Here is a 14,438-nt window from a genome sequence, read left to right on the forward strand (position 1 = left end):
GGGACACATCTGTCATCATCACTTGACCAAGCCCCGTATCTTATATCGTGAGGTTCTTGGTCTGCAGCCACAGCTGGAGAGTGCCCCCGCCCCCCAGGCTCCTCCAGCGTCTTCACCTTGAAGCGCCATTAGGGGGAAGAGCGCTGTACTTGGAAGCAGGGAGGCGAGTCTGTACGCCCTCTGTGCTGGGTGACCTTGGGGGTTTCCTGGAGCCTACAGAGCCTCCTTGTCCTGTAAAATGAGGGGTGGGCAGTGGATTAACTGAGCCCTCAAGGCACGTCAGCTCCCCAAACCCCATGGCTTTTAAAAAGCTCTCATGGCTCAGCTGGTCCCTCTCAGACCTTCGTTCTGTGCCTCTGAGGGCCGGGAGCCACGGGCAGGAGCTGCTGGTGGGAGGCGACTCTGGTGTCCATTTCTGTTTGGCTGCTGACTTTCTCCATCTTCTGAAATTCAGACGGGGGCTCCGTCTGGGCCCTGGGCTTAGTGCCTCCCTCCTTCTTTCTTGCCTCTGCAGATTGGCGGAGGCGGCCAGGTGTGGACCCTCCCTGGGTCCACAGAGGCAGATTTTGGGGTGACCTTGGTGAGGTCCCTTGTACAGGGGACAGAGCCACCTGTGTAAAGATTGACAGCAGCCCTGGGAAGAATCTTGTTCTCTTCTCTCCAGTATCTGAAAATGCAGTGGGTTCCCTCTGAGTGCTGCTAAACAAGAAGAAAGACAGGTGTCTGCCACACCCGGACTCATCCGTCCCTGCCCACAGGGCTGCTTGTCAGTGTGGCACCAGTGGACACTTCCCACTGTGAACCTGAGTCCCTGAGGCTGCACCTGTCACCTGCCCGCTTTGCCTCTCAGAGGCTGTGTCTCCCCTCTGTGGTTCCCCTGCAGAGACTTGGTCTTCAACCCCTGATTCTGAAGCTCTTCAGAGCCCCGGAGGAAGCCCATTCCTATTTAGAGAAGTTCTAGAACTCTCTGTGAGCTGTGTTTCCAACAAAGGGCTGCCTCAGGCCCTGGCTGGCTGCGAGGGTTGCGCGAGGAGGTCAGCATGGGTGGAGTCTGGGACTGTCACAGGTGGGCCACAGGAGGTCCCTGCTGCCGTTGCCTGGGCATCTCAGGAGGACCCCAGGCTATGCTCGAGCCATGGGGCTGAGGTTCCCCATAGCTCTCTCCATCCTCCACCCCTCCCTCCACCTCCATCACTGCTCTGAAATTACGTGCAAAATTTGTATTTGGGCATTCTGGGGGGAATTCTTCAGATACCGCAGGGGGTCCTCAGCTAGGAAAGCGAATGTCCACTGGACTGGGCTGGAGTGTGGCTGAGGCGTCCTGTAGGGAGTGCCACAGGGTGGGCTCTGGCTCAGCCAATTTACAAGGACTTCCACGGGGCCCAGCCTGTGCTACCAACACCCCTCTTTCATGATATTTTGGCTGCAGTGTGTCTCTTCCCTTTGGGAGAAGCTTGAGGTCCACCTTGAATCCCTGATTTTCCACTTCTCTGGGTGGCAGTGGGAGAAGAGTATCTCAGTGGCTGACAGGACTATATAAAGCTTTATTTAATGTCATGCAAGAAGCTCGATGGAACATCTCACGTGTGCCAGGCCCTGCACTCTGTAGGGCCATCCTGTATAGCTGTGTGAGCTGCGCATTGAACTCCCAGAAGCACTGTTGACATAGACCACATTGTGAATGGTACTCTCTGCGAACCAGAGACTGGAGGAGAGAGAGAAAGAGGTCAAGGCCTTCCTCAAGGAACTTAGTGGGGAAGACAAACGTGGTCGACAGTAATGTCTGTTCAGTGGGTGACCAGCGTTACAGTCACGGGAACAGCGCAGTGGGAACAGGAAAAAGGTGTATCTGAGTCTGGCGGACTGTAGGAAAGGGGTAAGGCCAAGGGAGGCTTCCCAGAGAGGGTCACAGTGAGCCTGAAGGAGGAGGAAGACGGTTGCCAGGGAGGTTGAGAGTTGCGGGAGCAGGGTGGGGAAGGGCCTTTCAGGAGCGGGAACAGCGTGTGCGAGGCACAGGGTGCGAAAGAGCATATAAATAGTATGAGTAGAGTGGGGCGTGTTTGGAGTATTGAGGACAGTGAAGGGGAGGCTTCAAAAGGCAGGCAGGGGCCAGATGATAAAAGGTCTGCATGGCCGGCAAGGGGAGAGGTTAGCATGCCTGGATGTGCCAGGCCTAGCTCAAGGTGCTTAGCGCCTGAATCCTGTCACTCAGCAAACCTGCAAGGAAGCATCTGAATCTTCACCTGATGGGCTCGGAGGCCAGGCTCCGCGTGGTTAAGGAGGTTTAGTGGTTAACACAAGCTGAATTAGCCATTAAGATGGGGGCCATCCTTCTGAGTGAGCTGGTGAGGGGGTGGGGAGGGAGGGGGCCCTTCCGCTCTGCTTCCTCTCCAGAACCGCATCCCTCCGGCCTCCTTGGTACCCTTCCTCTGGCTTTCACATGTTGCTTCTCAGTACCCCCCACCCAGCCCCAGCCCACCTCCCCGCCCCGTAGCTGGGGAAGAGGTTGTGGCTAAAGGGTTAACACACCCAGAACTTGCTCTCCTGGCTGCATCCTGGCCAAGCTTCGCTGTTTGTCAAAGCTCACCTACCTGCCCGACACACGTGGTTTTTGATGCCTCATTCCCACGTTTAAGGAGCTGAGAGTCCCTCCTGGCTTGCTGGGGCCCCCGTCTGCCTCTAAACCGCCTGTGTCCAGGGTGGGCACCTACCTCTTCCTATGGGCACTGCATTGATTTCCCTCCACGTTGGTTGGTCATCACTACTCCGGGTAATGTATTGTAATGAGCTGTTATTCTGCTGGACGTGGACCCAAAGGACTTTCTATCATGAAGGGCCCCATCTTGAAGACCTTAATCAATCATTCACTGTGCACAACAGGTCTGCCCTTGGACAGGGAGGGGTCTCTCGTCACTGAGTCACTTTCTTGCAGTCCACCAGGCTGGCACCCTTTACTTTTCCCGGTTGGCCTGTCTGTTCTGACACCTAAATAAATGACATCTCCCCACTTGACATTAGTGAGAGAAGCGGAGGTCCTTAACCTCAGGGCTCAAAACGCTGACCACCTGGGTCAAGGTTTCTCAAGATGTTACCCAGAAGCCCCTGAGAGCTAGTTAAAATGCTGATTCTTGGCCCTACCCTAGATCTATGCGTGAAAATCTTTGGAGATAGGGCCCTGGAATCTACATTTTTTAACAATCCCCGGAGGAGATTCTTATGAACATCAAAATTAGACAGCAACTGCCCAAACCCTTTATCACCTTAGCATCCCATGTTTATTTCTTTTGTTCCTTTTGAAGTGTGTGGGATGGACACATCTTTCCTTTCCTGCGTACTGGCCTGTGCTGTGCTTCCAGCTACACGCGAACTCCTGCAGTTCACTGGGGGAGCCTAGGGGGTAGGGAGTAGAGAGTAGGTCCACGTCCAAGTCAGCTGGGGATTTTCCTCAGAGCTTTCCAGAAGCATGACACGCACATCTGGATTACGGCCGCTGTGGAATAAGGGCCCCTTGCTGCAATCCAGCTCAGCGTTGAGGGTGGAGTCCGGGGCTTGGCGCAGCTGCTGGGAAGAGCCAGGCATAATCAGACAAAGCAAGCAGGGCCTTGAAGAGACTTCTCCACTTCCCTAGAGAAATGGGCAGGATGTCCAGGCTGGCCCGGGTTGGGGGCCTGGGAGCTCAGCCTCCTGGGCTGCCTATACCTTGTGTTTCCCCTTCTCAGCACCCACAGCCCCATCCAGGCAGGTCCCTCCCTCTATCCCCTGCTCCCTCCCACTGGGTGTCCAACTCCCTCTCATCTGAGATGTTTTTACCTGAACTGGCTGGGCCCATAGAGGCTGCTGGGACTTCAAGATGGATCTGGTGGCCCCTTAGCTTAAGAGCCTTGAAGCCATCTCCCCTCACCCCTCGAAGTCCCCTCTCCTCCTCCCCCACTCTGTTTCACTCCTCTTTGCTCTGCCCGCCTCTCTCTTTTGCCCTTCCTGCCTTAGTAGATTGAAACCGACATGGTGTTCCGGCTTCTTGCGGTCCTGGTAAATAGCTCTTAATGTGGACGTGGTTGATGGGGAGAAGGGGATGAGAAGCGTGTTGTGTGGCGTGAGGGATGTGGGCACTTTCCTTCATTCCTGATGGGAGCAGCAGGTGTTCGTGCCCCTCAGGTGCACTGGGATTTCAGCAGAGCCCTCACGGGGGCTGACGGACCTAGGAGGGGCCTGGGTGTCCTCAGTTTCTCCTCTTGATTTGAAAAGGAAGATGACCCAGTGAAGGTGTAGAACAGCCTGGAGCGTGCTGCCAGCACTGGGCGTCAGGAGCAGCCGGCCCCTTCTTTGAGGTCAGGAATAGGCATTTCCATTTGTACTTGGCAAACGGGATTTAATTAAACAGTTTACACTTCTTCGATTTTCTTACTAAGCCTCAGTTGCCTGGCAGTTATTATCCTGATGTTGCTCATGTGAACAGTAGCCCATGTCGGGGTAAGTGAGGTCGTGGCAGAATAAGTTTAATATTGGCATTTTCAAAGTCCGTGAAGAGTAGGGCGTGGCCCAGAGGGCCAAGATATCAGGGAGTGGTAATCAGTGTGAATTCTCCCTCCCTGTCTTGGAAGATGCTTTCTTATCTCTCTTGCCAACAGCTTTTCTTTTGTGAACCCTAGTGAGATGCTGGAGTGGGTTTGCTTTCTCCTAGGAAGGAATACTCTCAGGTATGCTCTGGTTTGCACCCAGTGGTTCTCATTGCCTTCTGAGGGTAAATGGGCGGCCATTGGACACTCCACCCTTTGCTTTGCTCCTCCCCCCTGCTTCCCGGACTATGTGCACATGGACCTGGGAGATGAGGGGCTTCAGGGGATGGAGGAGATCCCAGGCCCGGGAGGAATACTCTGTCATCTCACGGTGTGGGCTGGAGAGTAGGGCCAGGGCCTTAGGAATGGGCCAGCAGCTTTCCGGGTGCAGTGAGAAGGAAAGACAGCTCTTCAGACTGCCACTAAGTGGTGTGAGGGGCCCATCCTCACGGGAACCACCCTCCAAAATCTGAGTGGATGACAGCCTTCTGTCTGCAATACTTTTCTCCTCTGGAAGCAGCCAGCCAGAGTCTCTTTTGTGTGTGTATAACATGGAGCCCGGTTCTTTGGAAGGACACAGCACGAGGGGCGGCCTCTCATCTACATTTCGGCCCCTTTAGGGATGATGCCATTGAGTTGGGAGAGGCAGCATGTGTATAACTGCATCTTAGTAGCCTTTTGGGGTCCCGGCACAAGGGGCAGGTTTTCGGAGAATCAGACCTTTCTCAGCCAAAACCCTTTTCCAGTTCAGACCAGCGCCATCCCTGTGAGCCCTGGGCTGCGGCAACACTCTGGCCCAGTGTCACTTGGGGCCTGCTGCTGGCTGAGACCCCAAAGCCCCAGGGAAAACTGGGGGCAGAGAGATGGTTCTGGAGAGTTAAGTGACTGGGCAGAGCCTCCAGCCCCCAGGGGGTGTGTGTGGACGATGTGCCTTGTCGGGCATGTCGGTGCTAGTGCTTGGGTGACGTCACTTGGTTGGCCTGTGGTTTGTGTGTGTGTATGTTGATCAGGATGTTCCTGTTTTGCGGTTGTCTGATCACTTGTTTTTGGCCGTAGGCTTCTGTATGGGTGTTTATTTTTAGAGGCTGCCACTTCTGGCCTGAGGGCTGATCCTTGGGCATGGTAGGAGCTTGTATTTTCTGAAATGTTTGTGGCTTTAAATTTCAGTATTTATTTTGGGGTATTGCTGCTTTTTATGTGTTTATTCTGTGGGGGTGTGTGTGTGTGTGATATGACAGTGTAGAATAATAAAAAATTGTGTGGTCTTTGAAGTTCTGCTTTAGCTTTGATTTTAATTTAGTTTTTTAAAAATTCTAAATTAGTTCTGATTTAAAATCCCAGCTTTACCAAGTACTACGTGTCTGCAAATAAATGGTTTCACGTCTCAGTTTCTCCGTCTTTAAAATAGGCATAACAACCCTGACTCACAGGATTAGAAATAACGTATGTGTAAATGTAGCAAAGTGTTCCCTGAATGTTAGCTATTAACATTAGTATTTGTGTATTTGTATCCACACCTGCTCTTTCTGACTGCGGTGCTGGGGCTGTCTGGTGTACTCCATGAGCGCATGCGTCTGGGTGTTTGATTTGGGTGATTTCTGGTGGGAGTGTGTGTCTCTGGATGTCTTTGTACCTGGTTTTCTGTGTGTGAGTGTGTGTGTGATTGTTGGTGTCTGGGCTGGAGTCTGTGCAGTGTTTGGGAGGGGGCTTTTTTTCTTGCCAGTTGGGGGCCTGCCTTGGAGGGGGAGGAAGGGAGGTGTGTGTGTTTGTGTGTGTGTGTCAAGGCTGGAAGCTGGACTGCTGACTGTACAGGGTGTGAAATCACTGAGTTCCTCTGGGCAGGGAAGTTCTTCGTTCCTGAGTCAGCCCTTTGGCCTCTAGCCACCCAGCGCTCACTTTTTCCTTTCAGAGAAAGTATTGCTCACGGGGTCCCCAGACCATCTCAGACAAAATGGCACAGGGGGCACCTCTCCCTGCTGAAAAACCTCTACTTTTGTGTTCTCAATCCCTAAGATGCTCCCTCCACCCTTGGCCCCTGAAGCTCCTTTCCAGAACCTCCACGGGCCCTGGCATTCAGAGGGAAACTGTTTCCTCTTTAACACCAGGCCTGCCGCCTTTGCTGGACCCCATCTTGGCCCAACATCCCACGTCCTTGGGAGGCGAGTGCAGTGCCAGAGCCAGGCTTTGGACTGGGGCATCTTGCCCCCAGGACCCCGGCCCAACCTTGGACTCCACTGCCTGGCCCTGACCTTGGGTGCAGGGGAGGGCTCTGCTCAAAAGCTCGGGGAAAGAGTCCTTTTGTCCTTTTGCCCTTCTGCCACCTTGGCTCTATCTCTGGGTGCTGAGAGGATTCCCTTTGGGGATCCAGGGAAGGAAAGCTTTCAGCTGCTTTCCTCGGGAGAATGAAGATGTCCCGCCTCCCACTGACATCTGCTGTCTGTCTCCCCTCTGGTCCCTCTCTTGTAGAGGTTGTGGGCCACACGCAGGGGCCCCTGGACGGGAGCCTGTACGCCAAGGTGAAGAAGAAGGACTCCCTGCACGACAGCACCGGGGCCGTCAACGCCACGCGGCCCGCTCTGTCGGCTACCCCCAACCACGTGGAGCACACCCTCTCCGTGAGCAGCGACTCGGGCAACTCCACGGCCTCCACCAAGACAGACAAGACCGATGAGCCTGCCCCCGGCCCCTCCAGTGCCCCTGCTGCCCTGAGTCCCCAGGAGAAGCGTGAGCTGGACCGCCTGCTCAGTGGCTTTGGCTTGGAGCGAGAGAAGCAAGGCACCATGTACCACACCCAGCATCTCCGGTCCCGCCTGGCGGGGGGCCCTGCTGCTCCCTCCTCCGGCCGCCATGTCGTCCCGGCCCAGGTTCACGTCAATGGCAGGGCCTTGGCATCCGAGCGGGAGACAGACATCCTGGATGATGAGCTGCCCAACCAGGATGGGCACAGCGCGGGCAGCATGGGCACACTGTCCTCCCTGGATGGGGTCACTAACACCAGTGAGGGGGGCTACCCGGAGGCCCTGTCCCCACTGACCAACGGTCTGGACAAGCCCTACCCCGTGGAACCTATGGTCAACGGCGGGGGCTACCCCTATGAGTCTGCCAGCCGGGCAGTGCCTGCCCAAGCTGGCCACCCTGCCCCCATGCGACCCTCCTACTCTGCACAGGAGAGTTTAGCTGGCTACCAGCGGGAGGGGCCCCACCCAGCCTGGCCACAGTCAATGACCACCTCCCACTATGGCCATGACCCCAGCGGTATGTTCCGCTCTCAGTCCTTTCCGGAAACCGAGCCCCAGCTGCCCCCAGCTCCAGCCCGTGGGGGGAGCAGCCGGGAGGCTGTGCAGAGGGGCCTGAATTCCTGGCAGCCTCACCCGCCTCCTCGCCAGCAGGAAAGAGCCCGCTTGGAGAGCCTCGGGCTCAGCAGGCCCAGCCCCCAGCCGTTGGCAGAGCCCCCCATGCCTGGCCTCCCCGAGTTCCCGCGGGCGGCCTCCCAGCAGGAGATCGAGCAGTCCATCGAAGCCCTCAATATGCTGATGCTGGATCTGGAGCCAGCCACGGCGGCCGCCCCACTGCACAAGTCCCAGAGTGTCCCTGGGGCCTGGCCAGGCGCTTCCCCGCTCTCCTCCCAGCCCCTCTCTGGCTCCTCCTCCCAGTCCCATCCACTGACCCAGTCCAGATCTGGCTACATCCCCAGTGGGCATTCCTTGGGCACCCCTGAGCCTGCTCCCCGGGCCTCCCTAGAGTCTGTCCCTCCTGGCAGGCCTTACTCACCTTATGATTATCAGCCGTGTCTAATGGGGCCCAACCAGAGTTACCGTCCAAAGAGCCCAGCTGCCTCCTCCTCGTCTGCCTTCCTTCCAAACACCCAGAGCTCTCCGGGGCCTCAGCTGCCCCCAGTCTCTCTCCCTGGCCTCACCACTCAGCCTCAGCTTCCACCGAAGGAGGTGACTTCAGACCCATCCCGAACTCCAGAGGAGGAGCCATTGAACCTGGAGGGGCTTGTGGCCCACCGGGTAGCAGGTAAGAGCCTCAGGGACCATGAGTTCTGGGTATCCCCTCCTTATTCCCTCCACACCTTCCCTCTCTGGTCTTGGCTGGTTTTTCTGGAGCGAGGTGCAGGCCCAGCCATCACGCCTTAGCAGGTGCTGCTTTGGCCTGGGGAAGAGGCTGTCAGGAGCCCAGATGCCAGCCATCCTTTCCTGCATTCATTGCCTGTTAGGCTCCAAGCCAGGCATTGAGGTTCAAAGATCAGTGTCTTTCAGGAATTTTCGGTCTAGTGAGGGAGCAGGTACACAGACAGATAATTCTAACAGAGAGCAATGTGTACTACAACAGAAGTGGGGACCAAAGCCCCAGACCCTGGGAAAGCAAGGTTTCCCATCTAGGGCAATCAGGGAAAGCTTCCTGGAGGTGGTGACTCCAGGGCTGGAGTACAAATTTTCTAGGCAGAGAGGAGATGCTCTCTGCAGCTGCCTGCAGTGGAGAAGGCCTGGAGAAGGTTGGAGGGAGGCCTCTGTGGACTCCAGTTCCCTTTTGAGCCCTCCCAGAGGCACAGCAATGCCTGAGAGGGTGTCCTGAAGCCCTTGGGCTCCATCTGAGTGTTCAACCCTGGTGCCTCCTTTCAGGATATTTCTCTGTTTCTGGGGAGGCCAAGATCCATCTTCTTGTTCAGCTGTCCTGCCAGTCCTTGCTTTAGGACCAGCTCTGTATGGGAAGCAGGCACTGAGAAACAGATCCCCATTTCCTATCAGAGAATGGACTTATTCTCCAGAGAGAGGAGACAGAGTGGGGCAACCAGATGAGCTTACTGGGGAGATAAAGGCAAGAAATGGCAATGTCCAGGGCCATGTTGGGAGGGGCAGGAAGGGCTCCCTTCCTTCCCTCTGGCCTAAGCCTGTGACCATTCCATGGGGGCAGCCAAACTGGGCGGGAAATCCTATGAGTTGGTTTTATTGTGGAGGTGAAGCCCAGGCCAGGGTGAACCAGAGCCTGGGGCGAGGGGGACCTTGTGCCAAGCCCCTCAGCTGACAGGGTGGTGGGTAGTCAGGGAGCAGAAGGGGAGCCTGGGCAGCTGACTCTGCCTTCTGTCCCTTTTCCTAAATTTAGGGGAAGCTGAGTCACCATGCCAGCTACAGGGAGGAAGGGAGACGCCGTCCCTGAGGATGGATGGTGGGTTTAGGGAAGTAGCTGGGGCCAGGCCAGTTGGCTGTTGGGTTTGAGTCCAGGACCTGGTGTGGCGGCATGGACTCCCTGCTCGCTCCTGTACTTCAGAGCAGAGCACAGCCCCCAGTTCAACTATTGGTAACTTGAAATTGGCCATAATGGCAGTACTCACACTATGGAAATTGGCAATCAAGGACTTCACCTGCCCTGGAGAGCTGGTCTAGCAGCACATCATTGTCTTTACCCAAGAGTCAAAGCATAATATGAGTAGCTCTATAACCTGAGGGGTGAAATGCTCCATGGGGGGTCCCCATGGGGCTGGTGTCTTCTACTTTTGTCCACATCTGGGCCCATGAGATAAGGAGTACCTGGCTTGTCAGCAGAAACCATTTTCCTCCTGGTTTTGTTGAAGGGAGAGGAATGGGCCCTCTCAATATTTTACAGAGTTGGGGTGGTGGCCTGAGGAATAGTGACACTCTAGTCTAATGATGGGCAGGATCCAAGGGGCTTTTCTCTGGCGGAGCAGGATGAGTTCCCTCCCTATCACAGAACCCTCTGTATAGCTCTCCCAGAGCTTGCTCAGAAGGAAGCCATACGTTAATGGCCCTGGAAGGATGTCCATCTTGTAGTGGCTCTCCCCTCATCCTTTTCTTTCCTACCAGTTTCTGAGGTCTTGCTTCTCAACCTCCATATCCTGTAGCTGCTCAGGTTTTGGCTGCCAAGAAGTCATATGGAGGGAGGGATATTGTCGGCACAGTACCTGTGTCCTCCAACCCTGCTGTCATCTCCTCCACCAACTGTGAGTGACTCAGTCAGGAGAAGGGATAAGATGTGTAGAGGGGACAGTTATATTTGGTCTCCAGGGCTACAAAGGACCTCTTGGGTCCATGCCCTGTCATGAACAGTATTTCTTATGTCAGCAGGTCCTGCTTGCACAACTTCTTCAGTAGCCCTATCCGCAGTGCTTGTGTTGATAAAGATGCACCGGCAGGATTAATTTGTAGAACAGTCTAGGAGCCAAGGGATAGACTTTCAGCACTGCCTTTTTCTTCTCATTTTACATTCTGCAAGAAGCTGGAATGTAAGCTTCAACATGAGTAACCTCAGATCTGAGGGAGAACCTCTATATGGTCATCAGTATGATCTGGTTTCTCCTGGCCTTTCTCCCTCAAGTCTGCTCTTTCTTCCTTGGCTGTCAACTGAGGCTGTCATACCTCAGTTCTATGTCCTTGGTTCATCCCACTTTGATCCAACTACTCCTTATGTCTTATTTCAGCTTAGCTCTCAGAGTATGTAGGGTTAGTTTTCTTAACTTGATAAAGGGTAGGTACTGTAGCACATGTCACACTTTCTTGTGAAACATTAGAATTAGAAGCATTCCCATTACACCAGGGACACAATAAAGCTGCCTGTTATCACCACTATCATTTAACATTGTATTGGATATCCCAGCCACTGCAATAGGACAAGAAAAAGAAATAAGAGTCATAGTTGTTGAGTCCAATCAAGTTATCTTATGATCCTGATTCTGTGACTGTACTGATCTCAGGTGTCTCTAGAGGTAGAGATTTCAATGCATATTGGAAATCAGAAGTTGATCTTATCCTTAAGGAGTCTAGAGTTTAGAAAGGGGAAAGAGAACTGGAACTTTAAAATGAAGTTATTTGTAATAAGAGAGGCATGAAGAAAGTTCTGTGGGAATGAAGACAAAGGAAAGATCACTATCAGCTGGAGAGATTGGGGAGGCTCTTTGTTGAGTGTGGGTTTTATAGAGCCTTGGAAGATGGGTAGGACTTTGAAAATGGGTGAGGTCATTGGAGAGAGAGGGCTCATAATGAAGATAGGAAAACTTAAGGCATGTTTGAAAAATAGAGTGGATTGAGAGCATATAGGCTGTGTGAGAGAGAGTCAAGAAAGGTAGCCTGGGGCCTGCGTCTGTTTGGTTTTAATACCAGACTAAGGAGCTTGAATCTTACGTAGGGGCAGTGTAGGAAGCCATTACTGTGTTTAGGAGAGGATGCCATGATCAGGGCTGTAGTTTAGGAAGATGTATCTGGTGGGTCTGGGCAGGAAGGATACAAAAGGGGAGAGACTTTGAGCTGGGAGATGCTAGGAGCTTATTAGCTAACCTAGGTGATGGGGGCTAAGTTAGGGTGCTGACCATGGAAATGAAAAAGAAGAGATGGGTGCCAAGGATGCTGTGGTGGAGAACTGATGCATTTATAAGTTGATTGGATGTAGTAGGTGAAGAAGAGGGAGACATCAAAGATAATTCTGAGGCTCCATGAATAGAAACAGAATGATGGTTCCATTAATAAGCCAGAAGTTAGCAGGAAGAGCAGGTTTGGTGTAAGATGAAGACCTCAGTATTAGATACGTTGGATTTGAGTGACAGTGGAGCTCCAGGTAGAGATGTATGGAAGGCAATCAGACATCCGGAATTGGAGCTCAAAAGAGTGGAAAGAGCTATAGATTTGGGAGTCATCCTCACAAAGGTAAAGGTTAAAGCTTTGGGCATGGATGAGATCTCCATATGTCAGAGGGCATGGAGAGCAAAGAACTTAGAATGAAATGGCCATGAGGGAATGGAGGTCATACAGGGGACTAAGAACAAATGTTCAGGACAGAGAGAGGACACTAGGACACTGGGTCGTCACAGAAGTCAGAATAGTAAAGGGTTTCCAGGAGGAGGGGTGGGAGGTTAGCAATATCACTGTGGAGAGATCATGAGGAGAAGGACTCAGGAAAATTCACTGGGCTTGCCAATTAGGTGGCCCCAGTGATTTTCAAAGGCATATTTTCAATAGAGTGGTGGTGACAGAAACCAGACAGAGATTGAGGAGTGAGAGATGAGAGGGTGCAGACAGCATATCAACCAGTCTTTTGAGTGGTTTTGTGATAAAAGGGAAGAGGGTGGTAGCTAAAGAGGGTAGCAAGATACTGAGAACTTCTTTCTGTGAATATAGGAGCCATGAGAATGTTTTTAGAGGGGGAGGAGAGAGAGGTTGAATATGGAGGGAGGAGGGAGAAGAAAAAGATATAAGAGAGAGAGAAAGAAATTGATAGAATAGGTCTCTAAGGAGGTAAGGGGAGTTAGGCTTAGGAACCCAGGTGGATAATTTAGGCTCAACCAGGAGGTGAGGTACCTCTTCATGAAATAAGAATAGAGGATGGATACAGATATAGGGAGATATTGGTGTCAAGCCTTGGGAGCTTGAATTGAGAACCCAATTTTTATATTTCATCATGGAAATAGGAGATGAGATCAAGGCCCATTCCATCATTCATTCAATGTGTGCTCTTAATCCATGCTACATGCTAGCCTAGGTTCTGGAAAAATGGTGGTAAACAAAAGAGATAAAGATCCTTTTTTTAAGAGGTGGAAGTGGACAATAAACAAATAAGCAAATACACATATGATATGTCAGATGGGTGATAAGTGCCATAGAGATAAAATAAAGCAGTGAAATGCCAATGAGGGGTGAAGGGTTGGGGGGGGTGGTTGGATGGTCAGGGAAAAGGCTTCACTGGGCAGGGAGGGAACGTGCCAGATGGAATAGCAAGTGCAAAGGTCCTGAGGTGGGAGTGTGCCTGATACGGGGAAAGTAGGGGGCCCGAAATCAGAGAGGGAATGAGAATGGGGACCAGCTTTCTGTGGGCCTTGTAGGTGATCATAAGACCTTTGGCTTATACTCTGCATGGTGTGAGAAGCCTTAGGAAGGATTTGGGCAGAGGAGTGACATCATCTGACTTGTTCTAAAAGCATCAGTGTGGCCAGGATGGAAGGAGGGAGACCAGTTAGGAGGCTGGTGCTTTTGATCAGGATGGTATCTGGAGATGGTGAGACATACTCAGATTGCAGACATATTTTGGAGGTGTCACCATCAAGATTTACAGAGAGACGAGACATGGGATGTGAGAGAAGGAAAAGTCGAGGTTTCTGGCCTGAGCACCTAAGGGATGGAGTTGCTCTTTATTGAGATGGAGAAGAATGTGGGAAGAGCAGGCTTAGAGGTGATATCAGAAGTGTGATTTTGGCCACGTTCGATTTGAGGTGCCCATGAAATGTCCAAGACAGTTGGATGTATGAGTCGGGAGTTTATGAGGGAGAGATTGGAGCTTAGAAATGTGGGAGTTGTCAGTATATGATGTCATGTGAAGTAAGGCACCGCGTGATATCACCCAGGGGGGTGAGCACAGAGAGAGAAGGATTGAGTTCTGGAGCCTTGAACATTTAGCAATTTGAGACATGAGGAGGAACCAGCAAAGAAACTGGTATGGAACAGCTTTTGAAGTGGAGGAAACTCAAAGGGTGTGGTTCTCTGGAAGCCAGGAAGGGGTGATATTGACCGTCCAGCAGGCTCATCTTAAGGACTTTTCGGTGGTACCCAGCAGTTTGGGGCAGGAGTAGAAAACCCTAAGTGGCTCCCATGGAAGAGGGTTACTAAGAGGGGTGTGATGGAAGAATGAAGGGCTGAGGGATGCCCCGATGCTCGGGAAGATGACCCTCGGGCTCAGACTGGCAGGGTCACTGCCGAACCCAGGAAGAAGCAGGTGACCGTGAGAGGAGAAAGGTCCTGGGATGGGGTCATGCTGACCGTGAGGGAGGGTGAGGTATGGGGCCACAGGATTGAAATCTGGTCCCAGGCTGGCACCTTCCTACTCCACGCTGGGGTTGGAAGAGAGAGAGGTGGGTGGCGTCCTGCTGGACAGCAGAAA

The 14,438-nt window shown here is 52.9% G+C and overlaps 1 protein-coding gene across 5 annotated transcripts in view; it reads left to right on the forward strand.

Annotated features, from left to right (window-relative positions):
- The window catches only part of TNS1 (tensin 1), a 229,712-nt gene that overhangs the window by 173,324 nt on the left and 41,950 nt on the right, over positions 1–14,438 (forward strand). For all 5 annotated transcript variants that reach the window (XM_068544489.1, XM_068544485.1, XM_068544487.1 and 2 more), the window contains exon 19: positions 7,023–8,576. In XM_068544489.1, coding sequence (XP_068400590.1) covers positions 7,023–8,576 — 1,554 coding nt within the window. The remainder of the gene's footprint in view (positions 1–7,022; positions 8,577–14,438) is intronic.

Source organism: Eschrichtius robustus, chromosome 5, assembly GCF_028021215.1.
Source record: "Eschrichtius robustus isolate mEscRob2 chromosome 5, mEscRob2.pri, whole genome shotgun sequence".
Classification (NCBI taxonomy): domain Eukaryota; kingdom Metazoa; phylum Chordata; class Mammalia; order Artiodactyla; family Eschrichtiidae; genus Eschrichtius; species Eschrichtius robustus.